This window comes from Oncorhynchus tshawytscha, linkage group LG12, assembly GCF_018296145.1.
Source record: "Oncorhynchus tshawytscha isolate Ot180627B linkage group LG12, Otsh_v2.0, whole genome shotgun sequence".
Lineage (NCBI taxonomy): Eukaryota > Metazoa > Chordata > Actinopteri > Salmoniformes > Salmonidae > Oncorhynchus > Oncorhynchus tshawytscha.
This window is the reverse complement of record NC_056440.1, coordinates 22,454,152-22,481,668: the sequence shown is the minus strand read 5'-3', so window position 1 is coordinate 22,481,668 and position 27,517 is coordinate 22,454,152. Positions and strand designations below refer to the sequence as shown.

Genomic DNA, 27,517 nt, shown 5'->3' with positions numbered 1-27,517 from the left:
TAACTGACCTAAAACAGGGCATTTTCACTAGGATTAAATGTCAGGAATTGTGAAAAACTGAGTTTAAATGTATTTGGCAAGGTGTATGTAAAATTCCGACTTCAACTGTACGTGCTCTTTAAGACAATGTTAAAATTAGGCGAAATCAAAAGGCACCAAATTTGTGGACAACCCATATCCCCCCCATTAGGCCCCTCACTTAGACCACTCCCAGACAATCTTAACAAAATTCTTGTTTGAGAATTTTTTTTTTGCTAAAAAGCTATTTCTGTATATGTTTTAACATTTTATTGGACAACTATAACAGTAAGGTACTTAATTTTACCCAGAAAGTATTTGATATTGAGATTTTAAAAATTCTTCATTGGGCCTTTAACTTTATAAAAATATAGTGTGTATGAAAACATCCAGTTTGTCACCATAAAGCAATTGACTTCAAGAACGTAGAAATGCCATATAAAAGTTGATTTCAGTAATCAAAAAGTTAGTTTTTGCATTTTACAAAGGTGGCACTAAAAATAGTTTATTATTGCTTTGCTGGGCCAACCCAAGAGTGCATACTTTGTCTGTCCGCTCTCCTGTCACATGGACTGGATGCTGGGCTGTCACTGGTCACATTGCCTGTCACACTGCATGGCACTGTTAATTGGCCGAGGGACGGCATCTGGATCTGATTGGCTGTGCTGTGCACGAAGGCAGACTCGTTAGTATTGGTGGCTGTGTGTGAGCCAGAGGGGTGAGGGAGAGGGTAAGGACTGGCCCCTCCTGAGGCCTGACTTCCCCATGGCCTCCACTCTGACCTTCCCCTCTGGAGGAGGGGGCCATTGGCTGCGCTCTGGGGGCCAGGGTTGAGGCTTCCGCCGGCGGGCCCCTTTGCCTCGTACACCCCCCGACTCAGTCCATTCAGCATGGAGGAATGCCCCAAGTGCTCAGCCAGGATCAAGGGCTGCCGGTCCTCCTCTTCACAGATGGCAAACACCGGGACACTGACGTGGTCACTCTCTGCTGGGAAATCACGGCGCTTCCCACCCTGCACCTCTTCCAGCTGCCCCTGCCCAGAGGTACTGTTACTGGGTTGGGACGGGGAGGCCTGGAGGAGGGAGCCCCCGGGGGCCTTGGTGCTGTCTGAGGGACTGGACCCAGAGAGCAGGCCGAAGCAGGGCCCGGTGAAGCGGGAGCGCCGCATGTTGCTAGTGGAGTTTAGGCGGCGCTGCCTCTGGGCGGGCAGGGTGAGGGGATACGAGACGTTACTCATGGAGGAGGCGTTACTGTCATCCTGGTCCTCCAACTGGGGGTCGGAGAACACTTTCCTGCTGTCATCCCCACGGCATTCTGACACAAAGCCTGACGGGGCCTGGGGGGGAACAACATCTAATCAACACATATCTCTCTGCAGTGCAACATGACATTCATTGTTTAAAAAAAAATCTGAGCTGAGTCTTGAAAAATTACTGTAACTCACTCTAGGTAAAAGCGTCTGCTAAATAACAAAAATGTAAAGATATACAGTTTATGATGGTGTGACTATTATTCAACAGCACTGCTGAATGACCAAGCTACTAACGCTGTCCACCAGCTTAGTGAAGGGACTGGTGGAGTTCCAACTGCACCACTTCTTGTGTAACTGGGTTAGTGGAGGGAGGAAGTCCTGGAAGGTGCGGACGCTCCAGGCCCGCGGCCGGGGTCTGGCACAGCCATCCTGGGCAGCACGGGTCTCTGTGGGCGAGGCAGCTGGGTCTGGAGAGGGCCAGTCACTGACAGGGCCTGAGCCGGTGTCACTGTGCCTCAGAAACCTCTCCCGCTGCTGATAAGAGGGAGACACAAAAAAACAAATCAAATATAATTCAATCAAACCCACCATGCAGTGTCTGTGTTCATGGGGAGTAGTAAACAAACAGAGTTCTTCAATGGAAAAGCATCTGAAAGAGGTTAAATGCTTAAACCCAGTGAACCCGCTGTAGCAATGTTACACAGCACATTTTTTTTTACAAACTGCTGCCATCGCAGAAAACGTCTTATTCTGAAAACTGGAAGCACTTACATGTGATTATTTTATAATTTTATTTGACCATAGGAAAATGAGCCACTGTGTGAATACAATGCATATTTGATTGACTTGAGCACTCAGTCAATGGAATTTTCACCACCAGTGGCATCGGAGCGTAAATGAGACATTGGCTAGAGATAGCTGGATAAAAATAGCTGCATAGAATCAGAGGTTGCATTATATTCAAGCACTGACCTGCACCTCAAATCACAGTTGACCTAAAAAGGGCAACAAGCAAACCATTGAATCAGGCATGTGATCCAAAACAACAACAAAGTGCTGCCTGATAGTGGGTACAGTCAGCAATTCCTACCTCTATGATCCCAAGAACCATACCCACAAAGATTCTCAGAGTAGGAGTGCTGATATAGGATCAGTGTTGTCTTTAAGATCATAATTAATACAATTATATGGACAGGGGGTGGGACCTGATCCAAGATCTGCTCTCCTACTCTGAAGGACAGTTTTCCAAACACAGATTTTTTAATATACTTCACAGTTAACAATATTTCTTAACACTAACTTGTTCCTCATATTTAAGTATTTTTCTTACCTTGTAGTTCCTCTCGTTCTCAAACTGTTCCTCAAATTGTACAATGTCGGCGTACCGAGGAACAGTGGGTTAACTGTCTTGTTCAGGGGCAGAAGGACAGATTTATACCTTGTCAGCTCGGGGATTCAATCCAGAAACCTTTTGGTTATTGGCCCAACACTCTAACCACTATGCTACCTGCCACCCTGGACCCAAAAGTAAGCTCAATGGAGAATCTCCATGTCCAGGGCTAGGCTTAATTTGTGTTCGCAAAACCGCCTCGGAGAGTCTTTACGGTAGGTGTCTCATTGATATAAATGGCAGGTCAGAGGTGAAGGGCCCATCAGTCACAAATCCTCCCTCAGTCAGCTTGTAAATTAGGGGAGGGTAAGGTTGGGGGGATAGAGGTTTAAGGGGTTGCTCCTTTCAGAAAGAGAAATAATCCTTACTAAGAATCACTAACAGCTCGCTTAGTCTAGACGAGACCCCCCTCATCATGCACACACACAGGCTAAGATTGATGCCTGACAAACTAAGTGATATTAGAACAATAACTTATGACTCTGAAGTAATGACTTGAAAAGGATGTTTTTATATATTAAAAGTCTGAACATTTACAAACACAGACCATACCACACACACACGCACACACACACGCACACACACACACACTTGAAGCTGGGAAACTGGCTCCCCAGATAATATATCCATTAGGCTAGGCTGCAGGAAAGCTCACCAGCTCTCTAATATCTGCCAGGTCTGCCTTATGCCAACTCTTATTCCAATAGAGCATAAGTAAAAATGTTGGGTCATACCCTCTCCTACCCTCAATCTCCTGTCGCTGCGTTTGATACCTCGACTGGGTTATCTGCTACTGCCTGGGTGTCATGTCACCCCTAGAGGAGGTTCTCTGCTACTGCCTGGGTGTCATGTCACCCCTAGAGGAGGTTCTCTGCTACTGCCTGGGTGTCATGTCACCCCTAGAGGAGGTTCTCTGCTACTCCCTGGGTGTCATGCCACCCCTTAGAGGTTCTCTGCTACTGCCTGGGTGTCATGCCACCCCTAGAGGAGGTTCTCTGCTACTGCCTGGGTGTCATTCTACCCTAGAGGAGGTTCTCTGCTTCTGCCTGAGTGTCATGCCACTCTTAGAGGAGGTTCTCTGCTACTGCCTGGGTGTCATGCTACCCTAGATGAAGTTCTCTGCTACTGCCTGGGTGTCATGCCACCCTAGATGAAGTTCTCTGCTACTGCCTGGGTGTCATGCTACCCTAGATGAAGTTCTCTGCTACTGCCTGGGTGTCATGCCACCCCTAGAGGAGGTTCTCTGCTTCTGCCTGGGTGTCATGCCACCCTAGAGGAGGTTCTCTGCTACTGCCTGGGTGTCATGCTTTCCTAGAGGAAGTTCTCTGCTACTGCCTGGGTGTCATGCCACCCTAGAGGAAGTTCTCTGCTACTGCCTGGGTGTCATGCCACCCCTTAGAGGAGGTTCTCTGCTACTGCCTGGGTGTCATGCCACCCCTAGAGGAGGTTCTCTGCTTCTGCCTGGGTGTCATGCCACCCTAGAGGAGGTTCTCTGCTACTGCCTGGGTGTCATGTCACCCCTAGAGGAGGTTCTCTGCTACTGCCTGGGTGTCATGTCACCCCTAGAGGAGGTTCTCTGCTACTCCCTGGGTGTCATGCCACCCCTTAGAGGTTCTCTGCTACTGCCTGGGTGTCATGCCACCCCTAGAGGAGGTTCTCTGCTACTGCCTGGGTGTCATTCTACCCTAGAGGAGGTTCTCTGCTTCTGCCTGAGTGTCATGCCACCCTTAGAGGAGGTTCTCTGCTACTGCCTGGGTGTCATGCTACCCTAGATGAAGTTCTCTGCTACTGCCTGGGTGTCATGCCACCCTAGATGAAGTTCTCTGCTACTGCCTGGGTGTCATGCTACCCTAGATGAAGTTCTCTGCTACTGCCTGGGTGTCATGCCACCCCTAGAGGAGGTTCTCTGCTTCTGCCTGGGTGTCATGCCACCCTAGAGGAGGTTCTCTGCTACTGCCTGGGTGTCATGCTTTCCTAGAGGAAGTTCTCTGCTACTGCCTGGGTGTCATGCCACCCTAGAGGAAGTTCTCTGCTACTGCCTGGGTGTCATGCCACCCCTTAGAGGAGGTTCTCTGCTACTGCCTGGGTGTCATGCCACCCCTAGAGGAGGTTCTCTGCTTCTGCCTGGGTGTCATGCCACCCTAGAGGAGGTTCTCTGCTACTGCCTGAGTGTCATGCCACCCTAGAGGAAGTTCTCTGCTACTGCCTGAGTGTCATGCCACCCTTAGAGGAGGTTCTCTGCTTCTGCCTGGGTGTCATGCCACCCTAGAGGAGGTTCTCTGCTACTGCCTGCGTGTCATGCCACCCCTAGAGGAGGTTCTCTGCTACTGCTTGCGTGTCACCCTAGAGGAGGTTATCTGCTACTGCCTGCGTGTCACCCCTAGAGGAGGTGCTCTGCTACTGCCTGCGTGTCACCCCTAGAGGAGGTTTTCTGCTACTGCCTGCGTGTCACCCCGAGAGGAGGTTCTCTGCTACTGCCCGCGTGTCCCCCCTAGAGGAGGGCACCTTGATTGGTCCTAGACAGGGTTACCTGCCTCGCCTCGCTCCTTACCGTATGGGCCGAGAACAGCAGTCTGCTGCTCGTACTGGGCGCAGATGAAATGATAAACACCTCATCTGTCCCCAAGTCCAGTTCCGTGAGACCATTGGATGAGAGGTCCACTTCAGCATGCTCAGACATATCACCACCAACACTGACCGGGGAACCTGGGAAGGAAAGGAAGGAATAGTTGTTTTTGAATAATTTAGTTGTGACAGATACAATTAAAACATTGCTACATTGAAGGCACAACAGTCAGATGCATTGCACCATCACACCTTAGTTTACGCTAACTTCCACTGCTTTTCCCTAAAAGAGCACTTGAAATGGAATGTTACAGCTTGGTCTCCATAGGCTACTGTATATTACTGCACTGTGTACCCAGTACACCGTGTACCCACTGTAGCCACAGTACTTGTCCACTCATATTTCTGTTAACTCAGTGAGTTCCAAAGGTGCTTGCACTCAATCCATGAAAAGGAATAACCCAAGGAGGCCGAGATGCAAAAATAATATACTTCTTTTAATGAATTCTTGAAAGAATACAGAAGGGTGACATTGCAAAGTGCTAAAAATAGAAAAACACTCATGGTGACATGGTTGAACTCAGCGTGAGGAGAAACATGGTGTTCCTAATGCTCTCACGTTATACAGGTTAAATGTCATGACCTGTAAATCTCTCTGTGGGCTCAGCTACAATGAGAGAGCCTTTGGATTGTTCTGGGATAAACCCTGTGTTACTCCAAAACTAAAGCCATTTTCCATTGAGACTTCTAATGCTGCACTTCCCACCTCCTAATTTAGAGCCATTCTATGGCCGTGATCATGAGAAAATATGTCTACTCATTCAGTCTGTGGTAGAATCCCACCAGTTATATTATTTCTATTATTGTTTAGAATCCTACCCGCTCGATTACTGTTTAGAATCCTACCCACTCTATTATTGTTTAGAATCCTACCAGTTCTATTATTTCTATTACTGTTTAGAATCCTACCAGCTCTATTATTGTTTAGAATCCTACCAGTTCTATTACTGTTTAGAATCCTACCCACTCTATTATTGTTTAGAATCCTACAGGTTCTATTATTGTTTAGAATCCTACCCGCTCGATTACTGTTTAGAATCCTACCCACTCTATTATTGTTTAGAATCCTACCAGTTCTATTATTTCTATTACTGTTTAGAATCCTACCAGCTCTATTATTGTTTAGAATCCTACCAGTTCTATTGCTGTTTAGAATCCTACCAGTTCCATTATTTATATTACTGTTTAGAATCCTACCAGTTCTATTATTGTTTAGAATCCTACCAGCTCTATTACTGTTTATAATCCTACCAGTTATATTATTTCTATTACTGTTTAGAATCCTACCAGTTCTATTATTGTTTAGAATCATACCAGCTCTATTACTGTTTAGAATCATACCAGCTCTATTACTGTTTAGAATCTTACCAGATCTATTATTTCTATTACTGTTTAGAATCCTACCAGCTCTATTATTGTTTAGAATCCTACCTGTTCTATTATTTCTATTACTGTTTAGAATCCTACCAGTTCTATAATTTCTATTACTGTTTAGAATCCTACCAGATCTATTATTTCTATTACTGTTTAGAATCCTACCAGCTCTATTACTGTTTAGAATCCTACCAGTTATATTATTTCTATTATTGTTTAGAATCCTACCAGTTATATTATTTCTATTATTGTTTAGAATCCTACCACTTATATTATTTCTATTATTGTTTAGAATCCTACAGGTTCTATTATTGTTTAGAATCCTACCAGTTCTATTACTGTTTAGAATCATACCAGCTCTATTACTGTTTAGAATCCTACCAGTTATATTATTTCTATTATGGTTTAGAATCCTACCAGATCTACTATTTCTATTACTGTTTAGAATCTTACCAGCTCTATTATTGTTTAGAATCCTACCAGTTCTATTATTGTTTAGAATCCTACCAGTTCTATTATTTATGTTATTGTTTAGAATCCTACCAGATCTATTACTGTTTAGAATCCTACCAGATCTATTACTGTTTAGAATCCTACCAACTCTATTACTGTTTAGAATCCTACCAGCTCTATTACTGTTTAGAATCCTACCAGTTATATTATTTATATTATTGTTTAGAATCCTACCAGCTCTATTACTGTTTAGAATCCTACCAGCTCTATTACTGTTTAGAATGCTACCAGCTCTATTATTTATATTATTGTTTAGAATCCTACCAGCTCTATTATTGTTTAGAATCCTGCCAGCTCTATTATTGTTTAGAATCCCACCAGTTATAATATTTCTATTGTTGTTTAGAATCTTACCAGTTCTATTATTGTTTAGAATCCTACAAGTTCTATTACTGTTGAGAATCCTACCAGTTCTATTACTGTTGAGAATCCTACCAGTTCTATTATTGTTTAGAATCCTACCAGCTCTATTATTGTTTAGAATCCTACCAGTTATATTATTTCTATTGTTGTTTAGAATCTTACCAGTTCTATTATTGTTTAGAATCCTACAAGTTATATTACTGTTGAGAATCCTACCAGCTCTATTACTGTTTAGAATCCTACCAGCTCTATTATTGTTTAGAATCCTACCAGTTCTATTATTGTTTAGAATCCTACCTGCTCTATTACTGTGTGTTGGAGGTCTGACAGTCAGGCCAAGTGTACAATTTTTCTGACATGGTTTCACAGCCGAATTAAATAACAGTGTCACAATTACACTGAACATGTAAGTTAGGTTTAGGGGCAGATTAAGTCAGTCAGCCAGGTCGGAACCAGACCAAACACCCCAGTGGTACCCCTCAATCATGGAGATAGAGAGGGGGAGCAGGTCAGGGGGAGCGAGCGGATTCACTAGGCTAGGTGGCTGGAGCACAAGTAGAGGGAAAAACAGGGGAGTGTTAGAGGGAGAGAGAGGAGATAGTGTGTGTGTGTGTGTGTGTGTGTGTGTGCACGCATGCGAATGCGTGCGTGTGCATACCCACCTGTGTGTGTGAGGCTGAGGGAGTGGTTGTTGTCGTTCTCTGCTTTCCTAGGGACCTCCAGGCTAGGCTGATTAGGAGCCACCAGCTGCAGCTCACGGACGTCAGCTCCAGAGTTCTGCACTCCCTCCTGCACCTACAATTTAGAGTCAGCAAGTACTATTACAGCTGCCTACCAGAGCACATACACCAAGGGAGTAGGGCTGTACAGCACTATGAAATACAGACATGAACTAAAGTTGTTTTGATCCATTAATAAAATGTTTTGATAACCAATGGGGTATTATGATCTCGTGGCAATAAGATACTAAAAGAGACCAGAACTTGTAGGACTGTTTTGCTTCTTTCCTTGTTAGCACACTAAAGTTCAATCCCAAATAGAAGTGTATTAGGGAAGTGTAACTTGTCCAGTGTGTGTGTGTGTGTGTGTGTGTGTGTGTGTGTGTGTGTGTGTGTGTGTGTGTGTGTGTGTGTGTGTGTGTGTGTGTGTGTGTGTGTGTGTGTGTGTGTGTGTGTGTGTGTCAGTCAGTCTGACCCCAGTCAGGCTGCCTGCCCTGCGTGGGAGAAGTTGGACAACAACAGCGCCAGACCAGCGGAGGGTATTTGCATTTGTTCCAGTGGCTGTAGTCTAGAGGATATGAATGAAATGTTCCCTGATTCCAGTCAGAAGCTAGCCTACAGAGGAATGTCTGGACACACACACACACACACAGACACACACACACACACACACACACACACACACACACACACACACACACACACACACACACACACACACACACACACACACACACAGGGGTCGTTTTCCGTTTACCTCAGAGTTGTTGGATGAGCAAGAGCTGGCTCTTTTCGGACATAGTTTAGGTCTGGAAAACAAAAAAAGAGCCACAACATTGCAATTATGCATTTCTTGACTGTTTTACATATCTTTGAAAACCATTATTTACTTTTTGATGACATTCTCTTTCATGCTATTTGTGAAAGCTTGACTGTTATTTAGGGCAACTGTTCTCCAAAATGTTTTACAAAATGAACATATTCCCCCACAATTAGAAACGGGAACTTCACTGAGGTTCTTCCTCATAACATAAAAAGTCTAGCTAGCTAAATCACGACATACAAACAGCCCCAGGTTGTTTCTCTAAAGGGCAGCTCCAGCAGCTGAGGGGATTCTGTTCATTAACCAAGATCTAAATGCTTTTGTATACCCATTTTTGGTACAATTAAAAACCATGGCGCCAGGACACGACTAATACAACTCTAACTGCTCTCCAACATGCATGAGGGATTTCTCTAAAGCAGTCATGGCTGTGGAAGTCGTTGCTGTAAATGAGAATGTGTTTTGAGTCAACTTACCAGGTCAAATAAAGGTTCAAATAAAAAAATACATAAAAATATTACGCATGATGGAAATGCCCTTCTTGGCTTCCTGATAATGTTTAATCCGTGTGTTGTTGTTCCTGGTAATTAGACTTTCATTTTATTAGAAGTGTGTTTTCAATTTCCCTTTCATTAGCAGCAAGAAGTAAGACTACACAAATGGGCTTATTGTGCTCAACTGCCACCCATAGGTTTTTGAGAATAACCCATTTCTACTGTGTAACCTATTTCACGGAGATGTACAGTATGTTGCAACAGTATATCATAAAGTATTGTGTGTATGTTTGTTTTTTCAATACAGAATGCTTTCAAGCTGAGAAATCTTTTAAATTGCACAAGTAATAAAAAAAAACAGTGCTTTTCCTTTGAGTTTAGTTGACTAGATTGAGGGGAATTTTCATAGAGATAGATGTTTTATATGTACGGGAATTGAAACCTTCCTGGAGGGAACCAAGGCCTCCAGCTGAGTCAACAGGCAGGCCATCAGCAGCAGCACACTAGTGGAGGAGGAGGACTGACTGGCAGACTATCCCATTCACGGCTACCATCTCATTCATGGGGGGAATCTTTGTTACACTGGCCAACATCAAAGACCCAACAGTTGTGCCATCTCCCTTGGAGGGTCATAAAAGGACAATTCTTGCCATTGTGCAGAATGTGCATGGTCTAGTTTATGTTTATGCTTGAGAACTGCATGTCTCAGGTTGTCAGGGAAATATATTTATAACACAAAACATGTCTGACAAAGGTATCTTTATGACTCATTTCTTTCTGCATGGCTTGCTTTACCTGAAGATGTTGCACAGGTGAACTACAGGGATCATGAAGAGACAATCATTCCCATTGTGCATGGTCTTGTTTATGTTTATGCTTGAGTCAAAAGGGAAAGCAATCACAAAATGTGTATGACAAAAGAAACATTTTGAATTTCATATTGTATAATAACACAAAATCTGAATAGTTCCATGCCTGATATTACTGTACATTCCTTCTCCTCCTGTAATCCACCTGAAAACTTCCCCTGCGCCCCATACCTTTCCCTGTCTAATGTACCCATGTGGAAGAGCTAGGTTACAGTCAAATTGTGTCATGAAAATCATAATTAATACTACATGTTAAACCACTTATAATGAGTTTACATGGTATATTGGGATATTCATGCATTTGTTAACTTTTTATCAGATACGTTATGCATACTGTACATGTTAGCCATCTATTGTACTTTTTACTGTAGGCTACATCGTCATTGGGCTATTCATGTCCCCTTTCGTTGTGAATTTGTACTTTGCAGAGGAGTTGGCGTACAAGGGCAGCACATCAAGTTTTTCCTGTTGTCAGGTATGCCATGTGTTTTTGTTTGTTTAGAAATGTTGACAATATTTTACCGTTGCAGTGCATGTACATAATGCCTGGCTGTCATTGAGAAAGTTGGCTAGCCTAGGCCTATAAGCTATAGTGTACATTGTGTTTGTTATTTTACTGTTATGTGAAGCAATATTATTGTTACAGTGCATTTGGAAAGTATTCAGATCCCTTGACTTTTTACACATTTTGTTACGTTACAGCCTTATTCTAAAATGTATAAATGTTTGTATTTTTGGTCGGGGCCTCTCGAGTGGCACAGCGGTCTAAGGCACTGCATCGCAGTGCTACAGGCGTCACTGCAGATCTGGGTTCGATCCCGGGCTGTATCACAAACGGCCATGATTGGGAGTCCCATAGGGGGGCCACGACCGGGAGACCCATGAGGCAGTGCACAATTGGCCCAGTGTCGTCCGGTTAGGGGAGGATTTGGCCGGCTGGGATATCCTTGTCCTATTGTGCTCTAGCGACTCCTTGTGGCGACCAGGTGCATGTACACCGACTTCGGTCGCCAGCTGTACGTGTTTCCTCCGACACATTGGTGCGGCTGGCTTTCGGTTTAAGTGAGCAGTGTGTCAAGAAGCAATGGCTCTTGACCTTAGCCTCTCTCGAGTCCGTACGGGAGTTGAAATGATTGGACAAGACTGTAACTACCAATTTGATAGCACGAACTTGGAGGTCTCTCCAGAGATGTTAGATCAGGTTCAAGTCCGAGCTTTGGCTGGGCCACTCAAGGACATTCAGAGTCTTGTCCCGAAGCCACTCCCGTGTTGTCTTGACTGTGTGCTTAGGGTCGTTGTCCGGCTGGAAAGTGAACCTTCGCCCCAGTCTGAGGTCCTGAGTGCTCTGGAGCAGGTTTTCATCAAGGATCTCTCTTTCCCCGCCGCTGAAAAACATCCCCACAGCCTGATCCTGCCACCACCATGCTTCACCGTATGGATGGTGCCAGGTTTCTTTCAGACTTGACGCTTGGCATTCAAGCCAAAGAGTTCAATCTTGGTTTCATTGGAACAAAGAATCTTGTTTCTCATGGTCTGAGAGCCCTTTAGGTGCCTTTTGGCAAACCTCCAAGCAGGCTCTCATGTGCCTTTTCCTGAGGAGTGGCTTCCGTCTGCCCACTCTACCATAAAGGCCTGATTGGTGGAGTGCTGCAGAGATGGTTGTTCTTCTGGAAGGTTCTCCCATCTCCACAGAGGAACTCTGGAGCTTGGTTTTTGCTCTGACATGCACTGTCAACTGTGGGACCTTATATAGACAGATGTGTCTTTCCAAATCATGTCCAATCAATTGAATTTACCACAGGTGGACTTCAATAAAATATAAACATCTAGAGGATGATCAATAGAAACAGGATGCACCTGAGCTCAATTTCGAGTCTCATAACAAAGGGTCTTAATACTTAGTATTTCTGTTTTTTATTTTTAATACATTTGCAAAAAAATATATATATATTTTTTGCTTTGTAATTATGGGGTATTGTGTGTAGATTGAGGATCTTTTTTTATTTAATCAATTTCAGAAAAAGGCTGTAACGTAACAAAATGTACTTTCTGAATGCACTGTACAGTATATGTAAGCCGATCAAAACACAACGCAGAGGCAATCTACACCGGTCACACTTGCACAATTCTCTCTGCATGTCACCCCTGACGTACTGGTTGGATATAAATAGGTTGCTCTGACTCCCTGATAACACAACACATATGTGACAAATGGATATCATATCACAGCAACTCTCTCTGCATGCTTTTACATACCTGAAAATTATGCATAGAGCGCTGGTGAGCACCATGGCAAAGAAGGCTGCTCCGCTCATGGCAGCCAGCAGAGAGCCCATCTTGCTGGCCCCGGCAGGGGCGTAGGCGTGCCGGGGGTCATCTCCATCCGGTTCTGTCCGGTTGTGGTAGTGAAAGAGCAGGGCGAAGCCGCGGCCCCAGTGGGTGGTGGTGATCAACTCCATGATGACCTCTACCATCTCCTGGCTGGAGCCAAACACCAGCTGGCTGCTGGAGGGCCGGTTGGAGCCACAGAAGCGCGAGGAGAAAGTGAGGAGGTCTGAGATGTAGAGGACGTCGTGGGGGCAAGCGTCCACCACCTGGGTCTCAGAGCTCACGGACTCATTGTCCGTGGGGGTCGGAGTGGTGGCCTTGTCTACAACCACAGCCAGGTCTGGGGCTGCTGCTCTGGGGTCAGGGGTATGGTTCAGGTCAGGGTTGCCTCTGAGGAGAGGAGAGGTGATTGAGTTCACCGCTGCCTGGTCCCTGGGTAGGAGGTGTGAGGGGGGATGTGGGGATGCAATATCAGAGGTGGACCTTTTAGCAGAGTTGGAGACTTTGGCGATCTCCATCTTGGTGGACTGCTCTTGCAACACCACCTGCTTGACCTTGTCATGTTGGAAGGAGGACTGGGGGGCTTTCACTCTGCCCCCCTGAGCCTGAGATACGGGGACGTCTTTAGCCAGCATTGACATGTTTTCATCTGTGACCGGACCGCCAGACGGGAACGTTGCCCCATCGTCAGCCTCAGCATCTTCCACTTTCAAGTTAGAGATGGCAGTGTACTGGGCAGAGGGGTCGTGGCTCTCGAACACGTCAAAGTCAAATATCTCCAGTATGAGCTGGTGGCCGACGGGCACAAAGAACTGCCAGACACAGTGGGTCCCTGAGGAATAGTTATAGGGAAACCCAGGAGACAGGATGAGGCCTTGGACATCCACAACATCCACCTTCGCTCCACAATCAAAGTAGACCTGCAATAATCACATACATGGGCTTGGTGAGGGGGACATGAGTGTACGTAAAAACGCTAGCATCTCTAATGATTAACATCTCTACTGTATACCAGCACTTGTTAAAGACTTACAGAAAATCAGCAGACATAAAAATAAAATAAAAAGACATGATGATAACGTCTAGGGACATATAATACAAATAAGGCTGCCTTTTAAACAAATAATACAGTTGAGCTGAATTGCACATTGCCTAAAAAACAATGAACTGCAACCAGACCTGAACTATTCAACCCTCCTCTTCTGCCAGCCAGTATATCAAAGCCATGGCGGTGCCTTGCATGCCTGTGCTTGGGTAACCCTGGGGAGGGTTTCTTAAAACACGCTAGGCTGGCTGTAATGCTTCCCAGGTGTGTGGGGTGGACGGTGGAAGGGGACCTCAGCCTGGCTAAGTAGTGGCAGATGTGTGGCTGGGGCTGCTGGGCTCAGAGCTCAGGTCCAGACCTTTGTAGGAGGGCTGGTGTGTTTATGAGCTTTCCTCTCAGCCCAGGTTATGGACTGTGGGAACCGAGCAACGACCTAGCCGGGGCTCCTCAACCAGCACAGCCTCCACCACCAGACAGGTAACAAACCAGCCAATGCCCCAGGCAACACTAGTAGTCTGCCTGGAAACACATTTAAAACACGGTGTGTGTGTGCAAAAGGAGCACCAGCACCACTGCCATCGACCAACGCCAGATAGACGCTTTGATTGCCACTCCATGGCCCATCTCATCTCTCCATATGCATGCATTTATCAAAGGCATTCCTCAGATTTTAAGAAGCCAAATCTTGATGTACTTTTCAGTCATCACTGTATGAGAGAGGCTGCTGCTAGGTTTGGCCTCTGCAATCCCCTCTGTCCTTCTGACTGCAACTCAAAGGCCTCTCTATTGCTGATACAGCTGGCAGCCTCACAGCCAGGTCAGAATGTCCCTTACAGAGAGCTGGAGGGCAGTAAGGACATACATATCTGTGTGTGTGTGTGTGTGTGTGTGTGTGTGTGTGTGTGTGTGTGTGTGGTGTGTGTGTTCTGTACAGTTAATGAAAGAGGTGTTTTCAAAGCACATGAAATATTGAATGCATTTTATTAAGGATATCACACCAGAGGTGTAACAGTCCTGATCGCCTGACCATCACGTAACAGCATATGTAATCAATCTGTTTCAGACCTCCCTATCCTGACCACTTAATGACTCAACAATTTTGCAATATGTTGGTGAACAACATTGGACTAAAAACATTGGATCAAAACATTGCAACAGCGTATTCATCTCAGCTATCATTTCTAACCATGGGAAAATATGTATATTATATGCATGGGAAAGAGACAAGCCACTTGTGTTGAAAGAGATAAGCCATCATGTGTTGTGCTAGTAATCCAGTATGTGTTTTTGGTTTGTATTAAATACAATTGACAAATTATAATAACAGCGTATGTTAAAGAAACTAAAGGAGTGCCTTTAAAAAGCAAAACAAATCCCTTTGGAAATGGCCTATGTGGCATCGATAGGAGTCAGAAACAGTTATTCTAGTGTCAAAATTGACTATAAAGTATAAATAGAATAATTTGTCATAAAGTCAGTCTCGTCTAAAACAGAGTTTGGAACATCCATGCGTCACAACAGGTAAATTAAGTTTGATTTGAGGATGTACAGTACCACTCAAAAGTTTGGACACGCCTACTCATTCAAGGTTTTTTCGTTATTTATACTATTTTCTACATTTTAGAATAATAGTGAAGACATCAAATCTATGAAATAACACATATGGAATCATGTAGTAACCAAAAAAGTGTTAAACAAATCCAAATATATTTTATATTTGAGATTCTTCAAAGTAGACACCCTTTGCCTTGATGACAGTTTTGCACACTCTTGGCATTCTCTCAACCAGCTTCATGATGTAGTCACCTGGAATGCATTTCAATTAACAGGTGTGTCTCGTTAAAAAGTCAAATTGTGGAATTTCTTTCCTTCTTAATGGGTTTCAGCCAATCAGTTGTGTTGTGACAGGGTAGATAGCCCTATTTGATAAAAGACGAAGTCCATATTATGGAAAGAACAGCTCAAATAAGCAAAGAGAAACGACAGTCCATCATTACTTTAAGACATGAAAGTCAGTCAATGTGGAACATTAAGAACTTTGAAAATTTCTTCAAGTGCAGTCGCAAAACCCATCAAGCGCTATGATAAAACTGTCTCTCATGAGGACCGCCACAGGAAAGGAAGACCCAAAGTTACCTCTGCTGCAGAGGATAAGTTCATTAGAGTTGCCAGCTTCAGAAATAAATGCTTCAGTTGATCTCAACATCAACTGTTCAGAGGAGACTGCGTGAATCAGGCCTTTGTGGTCGAATTGAACTACTAAAGAACACCAATAATAAGATGAGACTTGCTTAGGCCAAAAAATACCAGCAATGGACATTAGACCAGTGGAAATCTGTCCTTTGGTCTGATGAGTCCAAATTAGAGATTTTTGGTTGCAACCACGTGTCTTTGTGCACCTGCATTGCTTGCTGTTTGGGGTTTTAGGCTGGGTTTTTGTACAGTACTTTGTGACATCAGCTGATGTAAGAAGGGCTTTATATAAATACATTTGATTGATGATCTTTGTGAGATGCAGAGTAGGTGAACAGATGATCTCTGCATGTGTGGTTCCCACCGTGAAGTATGGGGGAGGTGTGATGGTGTGGGGGTGCTTTGCTGGTGACACTGTGATTTATTTAGAATTCAAGGCACACTTAACCAGCATGGTTACCACAGCATTCTGCAGCGATACGCCATCCCATCTGCTTTGCACTTAGTGGGACTATCATTTGTTTTTCAACAGGACAATGACACAACACACCTCCAGGCTGTGTAAGGGCTATTTGACCAAGAAGGAGAGTGATGGAGTGCTGCATCAGATGACCTGGCCTCAACCCAATTGAGATGGTTTGGGATGAGTTGGACAGCAGAGTGAAGGAAAAGTAGCCAACAAGTGCTCAGCATATGTGGGAACTCCTTCAAGATTGTTGGAAAAGCATTCCAGGTGAGGCTGGTTGAGAGAATGCCAAGAGTGTGCAAAGCTGTCATCAAGGCAAAGGGTGGCTACTTTGAAGAATCTCAAATCTCAAATATATTTTTATTTGATTAACACTTTTTTTGGTTACTACATGACTCCATGTGTTTTTTCATAGTGTTGACGTCTTCACTATTATTCTACAATGCAGAAAATAGTACAAATCAACGAAAACTCTTGAATGAGTAGTGTCCAAACATTTGAGTGGTACTGTACATTTGCCCACTAACATGGGTGAGCAGCTGCAGTGATTTCTCTCTATCCAATAGCATAGACGGTGAGACCGACCTGCCCAGCACTTCTGGCTTTGTTTCAATAAAACAACACGTTGCACATTTTTTTACTTGAGAAATACTGCACCAAACACCTTAGTTAGATGTAAAACTGTGCTACTAAAACATTCTCAGCAAAAAATGTCTAAATAAATTACAGATTTCTTGACTTATCTTAGATTCATTCTGGGGATTTCGAGGGAGTGAAATAGGCTTCCGGGTCTACAGTGTCTCATGTAGGACAAACATCATTAACCAAACGCGGAATCAGAAACACACTTTCTGTTGCAACTGAAAAACACACGTGCCAATTGGGGTGTTCATTGGCTCTTTAAGATGAACTGAAAAGTTGTAAATGTTTTATTGCTATGGACACAGTACACTCATTGTCAAGCTTGGGCACCAAAATCAAATAATTACAGAAACAAATTCTAATTTATGCAGTGGTAAATACAATTTGATAGTGATAGAGGCTTATATAACAGTGACAAATTATAAGAATCAAGGCACACTTTGAAGCCCAACTAGTTCTAAGAGTGTTGTATAATAGCCTTTTCTTTCTCAATGCTTTCTCTGCTGTTTAGTGTGAAAACATTATGTCATAGTAAGGTGCAAAAGAGAAAATGGCCTTAGACTTACTAGGAACTCATGTCATGAGCGCCACAACAACAATACATAAATTACGCGGATGACATTTGAACTGGTCAAATGCCATTCCCAGAGAGGTTGCAGAAAGTAAGCCAATTTCCGTGTTTGCTCTACGGTGTTGTGCAGTGTAGTGGTATTGTGCCATACCCTATAGAATGAAGGGAACAGCTTGACAACATGGGGGGGAAGGGAGGGGTGTGTTTGTCTGTCTCCGTGACCAATATAAGTGTCTAAATCCAGATTCGTGTAGCCAGGCTCTTTCTATTGACAGTGTGTGGGCTACATAGAAAGAGAGAGAACTTTGTCAGGGAAGGAGGGACAGGGACTGTCATTTTCCTGGCTCTGGCTGCACTAGGACTGGCTATCTGGAGGTCCGCCACCCTCACTGTGGTGTGATGTACATGGTAGACTACACATGAATGGCCTCAAAGTGCCACAGTGTAAAATGCAAATGGGACATTCTTATAATGCCAAACATCCCAGTTCTGTTACATCACAGACACAGGCCTCTCCACTGGCAGTCGCAGCCAGGGCGGGCATTATTCAAGGAAGCCTTTTCTCATGGGGAACAATGGGCAGCAGTGCTGTTTGGTTGCACCACTTCATGGTGGGATGGGAGATAACACTTTAATGAAGTGATGTTAATAAGTAGGAGCAGGCAGAAAGTTTACAGAAGACCCTGCTGGTCGGTCATTGCACCCGAGTTGTGCCACACAAGGAGATTGACTAGACGATCCCTGTACAAAAGCAGAGAAACCAAGCATATAATGCTGTAGAATGACTTGTGCATTGGAATGTCAAATGCAAACCTGTGATTAGTTTGAGGTTGACCATAATATTGATATTGTTAAGCAACTTGAATCCTTTGTCAGAACAACATTTCCAGAACTGCAAATTACCTGAAATATAGTTTGAACTTTATACAAAGCCTACTAAAAGAATATCCCTATGATTGATTTGCTGTTTGGAATATGAATTTTGAACACAATTCCAATCTATAAATCATTAAAAAACTCTCCCTAACAACTGAAGAGCTTACTGAGGAATTGAAACAGGTTAGTGAGTATACAACTTGTATGATGAAAGCCCCAGCTAAAACTCTTGAAACAGAGGCTCAACTTCCCATGGCGATCGCTGTCACACACTCACTCATTCCCTTCCCTCACATGCACAAACAGCCCCTGGCTCTTAAACAGCCAGACGGGCCCCTCAAGGGGGCAGGGATCCTCCCAGGCGCTGTTTACTGGAGTAGAAAAGTGACACTGCTCCACAGGCTGACGCTTCAGCTATGCCAACTCCCAGATGAAGTGTTATATAACCCAGGGCTCAGAAGCTCCTCTGTATGTCTGTCGCAGTCCAATCATTTAGCCACTGTTGCTGGTCAGGTCAGACACAGACAGAAATCTAGAGCATAGACATTGGGGTTATTTCTACTGTGGAGAATACTGAATCTGTGTGTCATAGAAGCACCATACTAAGACACAACATCCTTGCACCCGGTGTTGTCTGTCCACAGATGTGAAAACGCACTTATACACGAGCCCACAACTTGTACAATACAGTGCCTTCAGAAAGTATTCAGACACTGACTTTTTCCACAGCATTATTCTAAAAACGTATAAAATAGTTTTTTCCCCTCATCAAATCTACACACAATACCACATAATGACAAAGCAAAAACAGTATTTTTTTTGTTAGCTAATGTAGTGTTGCTTCCATGCTGTGTTGTCATGTGTTGCTGCCTTGCTGTGTTGTTGTCCTAGGTCTCTCTTTATGAAGTGTTGTGTTGTCTCTCTTGTTGTGATGAGTGTTTTGTCCTATATTTATATTGTTTTTATCTTTATTTTTTAATCACATGCCCCCGTCCCCGCAGGAGGCATTTTGCCTTTTAGTAGGCCGTCATCGTAAAGAAGAATTTGTTCTTAATTAACTGACTTACCAAGTTAAATAAAGGTTAAATAAAATAACAATAATTTCTTAGAAATTTAAAAAGTATTCAGACCCTTCACTCAGTACTTTGTTGAAGCACCTTTGGCAGTGATTACAGTCTAGAGTCTTCTTGGGTATGATGCCACAAGCTTGCCACACCTGTATTTGGGGAGTTTCTCCCATTCTGCTCTGCAGATCCTCTCAAGCTCTGTCAGGTTGGATGGGAGCGTTGCTGAACAACTATTTTCAGGTCTTTCCAGAGATGTTAGATCAGGTTCAAGTCCGGGCCACTCAAGGACATTCAGAGCCACTCCTACGTTGTCTTGACTGTGTCCTTAGGGTTGTTGTCCTGTTGGAAGGTGAACCTTCGCCCCAGTCTGAGGTCCTGAGTGCTCTAGAGAAGGTTGTCATCAAGGATCTCTCTGTACTTTGCTCTGTTCATCTTTGCCTCGATCCTGACTAGTCTCCCAGTCCCTGACGCTGAAAAACATCCCACAGCATGATGCTGCCACCACCATGCTTCACCATAGGGATGGTGCCAGGTTACCTCCAGATGTGATGCTTGGCATTCAGGCCAAAGAGTTCAATCATGGTTTCATCAGACCAAAAAATCTTGTTTAAAATGGTCTGAGAGTCTTTAGGTGCCTTTTGGCTAACTCCAAGCAGGCTGCCATGTGACTTTTACTGAGGAGTGGCTTCCGTCTGGCTACCATAAAGGCCTGATTGGTGGAGTGCTGCAGAGATGGTTGTCTTTCTGGAAGGCTCTCCCATCTCCAGAGAGGAACTGTAGAGCTCTGTCAGAGTGACCATCGGGTTCTTGGTCCCCTCCCTGACCAAGGCCCTTCTCCCCCGATTGCTCAGTTTGACAGCTCTAGGAAGAGTCTTTGTGGTTCCAAACGTCTTCCGTTTAAGAATGATGGAGGTCACTGTGTTCTTGGGGACCTTTGTCATTATGGGGTATAGTATGTAGATTGCTGAGGAATTGTTTTTATTTAATCTATTTTAGAATATGGCTGTAACGTACCAAAATGTGGAAAAAGTCAAGGGGTTTGAAAACTCTCTGAAGGCACTCTAAGCATGGTGTGGTGGTGTATTCAGGTATCCCAAGCCCTCAGCTTCACCCAGGGTGAGTTTACAAACAATTGGTGAGCTTCCTGATTGGGCTCTAGCTGAAGCTGCCCCCACTGACCTGGGAGAGCAGAGTCCTCATGCTTTAAATCACCGCACAAAATTCTGACCTTTTCAAATTACCATCAAGGACACGATAATCTTTGGTCATCAATGTTGGGGTCACACATTTTCTCTGCTCCGCATGAGACAGTGGAATGTTCAGCATTGTAGTGGTGGTGGTGGACCCTCCAACTCCACATAGATATGTGGCTGAGTGGGCAGGATGTTGGATAGGGGGTTCCACATTTGTGGTGCACACACCAATTAACATAGTTTTCCCTGTATTTTTCTTCCTCTCTGGATAGAAGGAGGTTGCAGTAACAGTCATTAACTAAGGACGCCTAGCCTAGAAATTAAAGCATGTTGATGAGATGCAGTCAGTCAGAGTTATGTCTCCATGGTGGTTCGGACCAATTTGGATAAATAATTTCCAGATTTGGAATGTGATCCAGGCAGTGAATGGATGCATCCTCAGTAATTAATCTCTCAGCAGCTGAGCGAGTAGCCCCAACATACAGGATGACAACAACACACACAGCCAGAACAGCCAAGCCAGCTAGCTGGGCAGCTGGAGCTCTCGCTCTCTCCCTCTGCCTGGCACATTCATCTCATTTAAAGTAACGGTACAGTTTATTTACCATCATGCCAACCTCACCGTCTGACCAATATGTGTTTACAGTATGAACTAGTCTCTTTATGGACTTTAGACATTTAGCTAGGGGATGAATTCCTCAGTGAATTCCTCAGCATCAAACTGATGCTTGTTTAAAAATCAACATTAGAATAAGCAATGAAATTATGTAAAGATACTGTAATATTTCACAACTTCAAATGTCAAACATGCTCTCATTTGTCTAGATGTTAGGGTGGTTCTCATTTGTCTAAATGTTCGGGTGGTGGATTTATCAAAATTGAAAGATTCCCCTTTGGGGGTGGATGCAATGAATTCCAAGCCTGTTTACGCTGTTCCAAAAATCAACTTTATACAAAAGAGGACAAGAGGACAAAGGCATCATTTAGAGTGCCCCATCAGGCAGATAATTGAAAAGATAGTGAGCACCCTACGCACACAGAAACTAAAGCTGGGGACGCTGACAATTCAATATACCAAGGGCTTTTGTTGTTCAGTTCTAAGAATTCTACTGCTCACCGCCACTCAGTCACAGTGGATGGGGACGAGTCTTGACAGTTTGTAGGCTTAGAGATTCTCCTTCCTAGTGTTGTAGTAGTTGGTGGTCATAACTGATATTTATTTTAAAATTACCCAAGGGAGAACTCTGCAATGAAAAAACAAAATACATTTTAAAAAGATTTAAAAAGGATTCAAAGGAAAATGTTGATAAAGAAATAAACCCCAGATTATCTCCAACAACACTTCAATCAAAACTAGAATGAAGTCTTAGCAAATTGCGATAGTGAAACCAAAATGGCCGCACTTGTAATCCAATGAAATCACACACAATTGCACATTTTCTAGGAGATAAATTGGCATTTCCATACAGTACATTCGGAAAGGATTCAGACCACTTGACTTTTTCCACATTTCGTTACGTTACATCCTTCTTCTAAATGGTGTACAACCATGGTGCAGACAGATAGGGCAGCCGTGCTTCTAGTTTCTAGGCAACTTTGCAGTATTTTTTATTTTATTTGTTAATTCTTACCTTATTAGCCCAGAAAATGTTTCTTAATTCCATTCCTTTACTTTAGATGTGTGTATTGTTGTGAATTATTAGATATTACTTACTAGATATTACTGTACTGTTGGAGCTAGAAACACAAGCATTTCGCTACACCCGCAATAACATCTGCTAAACACGTGTATGTGACCAATAAAATTGTATTAAATTGTCCCCCCCATCAACACAATACCACATAATGACAAAACAAAAACAGGATTTTAGAAATGTTTGCAAATGTATTACAAAAAAAACCTGAAATATCACATTTACATAAGTATTCAGACCCTTTACGCAGTACTTTGTTGAAGCACCTTTGGCAGGGATGACAGCCTAGAGTCTCCTTGGGTGTGACGCTATAAGCTTGGCACAACTTTATTTGGGGGGTTTCTCCCATTCTTCTTTGAAGATCCTCTCAAGCTCTGTCAGGTTGGATGAGGAGAGTTGCCGCATATCTTTTTTCAGGTCTCTCCAGAGATGTTCGATTCGGTTCAAGTACGGGCTCTGGCTGGGCCACTCAAGGACATTCAGAGACTTGTCCCGAAGCCACTCCTGCATTGTCTTGGCTGTGTGCTTGGGGTCTTTGTCCTGTTGGAAGGTGAACCTTCGCCCCAGTCTAAGGTCCTGAGCGCTCTGGAGAAGGTTTTCATCAAGGATCTCTCTGTACCTTGCTCTATTTATCTTTCCCCTCGATCCTGACTAGTCTCCCAGTCCCTGACACTGAAAAACATCCCCACAGCATGATACTGCCATCACCATGCTTCACCATAAGCATGGTGCCAGGTTTCCTCCAGACGCGACGCTTGGCATTCAGGCCAAAGAGTACAATCTTGGTTTCATCAGACCAGAGAATATTGTTTCTCATGGTCTGAGAGTCCTTTAGGTGCCTTTGGCTAACTCCAAGCAGGCTGTCATGTGCCTTTTACTGAGGAGTGGCTTCCGTCTGGCCACTCTACCATAAAGGCCTGATTGGTAGAGTGCTGCAGAGATGGTTGTCCTTCTGGAAGGTTCTCCCATCTCCACAGAGGAATTCTGGAGCTCTGTCAGAGTGACCATTGGGTTCTAGGTCACCTCCCTGACCAAGGCCATTCTCCCCCAATTGCTCAGTTTGTCAGCCAGCTCTTGGAAGAGTCTTGGTGGTCACAAACTTCTTCAATTGAAGAATGATGGAGGCCACTGTGTTTTGGGGACCTTCAATGCTGCAGAAATGTTTTGGTACCCTTCACCAGATCTGTGCCTCGACACAATCCTGTCTTGGAGCTCTACGAACAATTCCTTCGACCTCATGGCTTGGTTTTTGCTCTGACAAGCATTGTCAACTGTGGGACGTTATATAGACAGGTGTGTGCCATTCCAAATCATGACCAATCAATTGAATTTAACACAGGTGGACTCCAATCAAGTTGTAGAAACATCTCAAGGATGATCAATGGAAACAGGATGTACCTGAGCTCAATTTCGAGTCTCATAGCAAAGGGTCTTAATAATTATGTAAATAAGGTATTTCAGTTTTTTTATACATTTTATAAATTTGCTAAAATGTCTAAAAACCTGTTTTCGCTTTGTTATTATGGGGTATTGTGTGTAGATTGATGAGACAAAATGTGGGGAAAGTCGAGCGGTCTGAATACTTTCCGAATGCCGTGTCACACTCAAATCATTGCGGAGAGGCTACAGCACCAGAAACCACATAGGAAGTGGGGGAAATTATTTTATGGTCCCACTGCATTCTAACTGCTGCCAAAGTTGTCAGGAAGAATTTGGTGATTAAAAAGAACGCCTTCTGCCGGACTCTGTTAATCACCTGTAAGCACTGAACAGATTAGGGAAGTCTTTCCCAAATGCTAATAACTGAACATAATTAAATAGCACACTTCCATGGCCCATAGACACTATGACACAGTAATGTTATGGATTCATTTGGTCATGTGATGCCTCTGTCTTATATTTCATATACAGTACAGTGGCGATCAATAGCTTAATTCTCCCCAGATAAATAGCATAAATATATGTGCAGTAAGTCAATGCTACAGTGTCAGATGTTCACATACAGAACACTCAGAAAAGGAGAGCAGATATTAATAATAATGTAGCCTACATACAGGTTTCTTCCTAGTTTGGACCAAATTGAGAAGAAACCCAAACCAGAGTGTCACCTGGACTGCTTCTGCTGCACCATCTTTTGCACAACCATACTGCTAAACCAGTGGAGGCTGCTGAGGGGAGGGTGGCTCATAATAATGGCTGGAATGGTGTCAATGGAGTGGTATCAACCACATGCAAACCACATCTTTGATGTGTTTGATACCATTCCATTGACTCCATTCCAGCCATTATTATGAGCCGTACTCCCCTCAGCAGCCTCTACTGTACTAAACATGTTTCAGGTGTGTTACACCATACAGCTGAACATGTTTCAGGTGTGTTACACCCCCAAACCCCACCTTAGTTTGAATGTGGAAACCCAATAACCAGAAAAAAGCCACTGATCATACTATGCAATCCAGTGCCATGTAACACGGATAATGAATTGTAAGGGAACGGTTGGTTTACACTTAAATACTACTGTACTGGGAACCCTGTCAGACAGAAACTGCTGTGTGTTGTATAACAGAGAGCAGGAGTAAGGTTTCTCTACTCTACAGTATGTACAGGGGGATTTATGAGAGCTCTTGTTCAGGAATAAAGTCATGAAATCCATGTCAGTGTCAGGCAGTCAGGCAGTGGGGGTTGTTTTCACCACAAAGTGAGAGTGAGTCAGACTCAGACCAACAGGAGGTGAACATGCCCTGCTCTGGCTTCATCCATGTGGTTCTCATTTCACTGCTCTCTCTGTCTGACTCTGCATGCCATTGCCTTTAACTCTACTAGATATAGTCGAGGACAAAAAATTGAGTGCATGCTCAGTGTCATGGGATGTTTTCCTCCCCATGGTTGGAAAATGCAGCCTTGCAGAGAGTACTGCCAGCTGATTATCACATCTGGCTATAGCCTAATATTGATGTATATTTTTGTGTAATATCTTACAGTTGCGAAAAGCTGATATCCAATTGCGCATTAAATTGACAAAATGATCAACTGGAAAAATCACATAAAATAATGACTTATTTTCCTCAATTACCAACCCAGCATGACTTTGAACTTGGGGTGATTACTATTGGAAGCTTCCTATTGAAATGTCAATAAGCTTTTTTTGTAGCACTCGATATGATAGTAGATTATTTTATAAATAAATGGTATTAGATTACTAAAAAGTGATTGTTAATGTAAAACTATACTCAAACTTCTGGAGAGATGAGCCCTGTGTATGCACGGGTGGTGTCCACATGCATATCGGACTACTACAATACTTTACAGTGCATTTAGTGCATCAAGTTCTCACAATTATTACAAATTACCCAGGAAAGTCTATATTCTGTCTTTCCCTGGGTGGAAAATAACTAGCTACACAACAACAACAAGGAAACTTAATACAGTTTAATTCTTGCTTAACAAGTTTTCAGCCAGTCACTAAACTAGAAGACCGATGACGGGTGAAACAATTCACTGCGATTTTTTATGAGGCAAATATAGACTGTAAACAAAGAGCAGCCATGTGTTACTTACGTTCTGAGCAACACGTCCCGTGACCCATAGTAAATACGCTGTCATGAACACATGTGCCCAGAACGAGCTGTTGCAGGTCATTTTCCTTATTTTTTCCTTTTCCCCGACGCACACTGAACCATAACCCGCTCTCGCTTCCCATTCACCTGAAGTCTCGGGGGCGCGCTTTCATCGTTCGTGGACCCGCATGCAGAAATCACAGGGGGTTGTACTGAAGCGCTCACAATTTGACAGTCAGTACAATTTGCCCACAATCATTTTGACAAAACTTACACTTTCAATGCATCATGCGTGAGATTATGAATAGTAACCTACATTTCCTTGTAGTAGGTCATCTGCAGACCATTGATTTGGAGTAACTTTACATGATTGTGATGTGATTAAGGAACAGAGCACCACCACCTGTTCCATAAAAGCCCAGGCAACTTGGTAGCAGGGTAATAGTACTCTCATTTAGGGGTCCCGTGCACAACCCCAATCTGAACATGGGTAGCTTACTCTTGCATTGGTGCCACCAATTAAGCGGGGGTGCACAAAGTGAGCTTGACCCAGTGTAGGTGTAGATATAATGACTTTATGAATGTGTAGAAAATTGAGAATGGAAAGCTGGAGCGGAACAGGGCTGAACCATGGGACCTCTATTTAGAGAGAAAGTCCACTACCACCTGTGCCATAAAAGCCCAACCCTTTTGGCAAAGGCAATATACAATCATATAGGAAGGCTACACTTCTAAGCCTATGGCTGCATTTACACAGGTAGCCCAATTCTAATCTTTTTTCCACGAATTAGTATTTTGACAAATCACATCAGATCTTTTCACATCAAATACATTACTTGACTTATGCAGAGTTGAGAATACATTTGTGTAAAGTTGACAAAAGTATATTTACAAATGCCCTGAAGATGATCTGTATCACATGGAGTTAATGAGATTAGTTGATATTCTGATTATAGAACAAAATGCTCACTAAACTGTTTATCATATTGTTTGGCTGGCTTTAACAACTTTAAGGGCAAATCAGGAGGGAGTTAATGTTAAGTAATCATTCCTGAGCATACTCACTCATATGCACGTCAGTGAGTACATGGGACAGTCTTGTGGTGGAACAAGATACTGCACATTTCTTGGTAACTACATGTGCAGGCCAGGGTAATCCTTGTGTAGCCTTCCTATTGATAGTATTGCTACCAAGCGGTCTTGGCTTTTATGTTAATTGTGAGAGAGAAAAAACATAAATATTTAAAAAAACAGATTAAAAATAGGACTGAGAGCCTTAGATTACAACTAGCTCAAGGGATGTAATAGTTGCTATCTGCCACTGAGGGGGGCATTTTAACGTAAATGTAGCAGGAAGCGAGTAATAAACAGTGATGCCTATGAAGATTAGGAGGTAGAGTCATTGTCTTTGGTACCTTGGTCTTAGAAACACACATTTGTGCATT

At 43.5% G+C, this 27,517-nt stretch overlaps 1 protein-coding gene across 1 annotated transcript; it reads right to left on the bottom strand.

Annotated features, from left to right (window-relative positions):
* LOC112262717 lies at positions 1-26,240 on the bottom strand. The gene is made up of 7 exons (XM_024438438.2): positions 26,074-26,240; positions 12,697-13,688; positions 9,012-9,063; positions 8,198-8,330; positions 5,212-5,366; positions 1,565-1,804; positions 1-1,354 (listed from the first exon to the last, which is right to left on the bottom strand). The coding sequence occupies exons 1-7, from the start codon at positions 26,152-26,154 to the stop codon at positions 527-529; spliced, it is 2,481 nt and encodes an 826-aa protein (XP_024294206.1). The 5' UTR covers positions 26,155-26,240; the 3' UTR covers positions 1-526.
* Between the last annotated feature and the right edge of the window lie 1,277 nt (positions 26,241-27,517).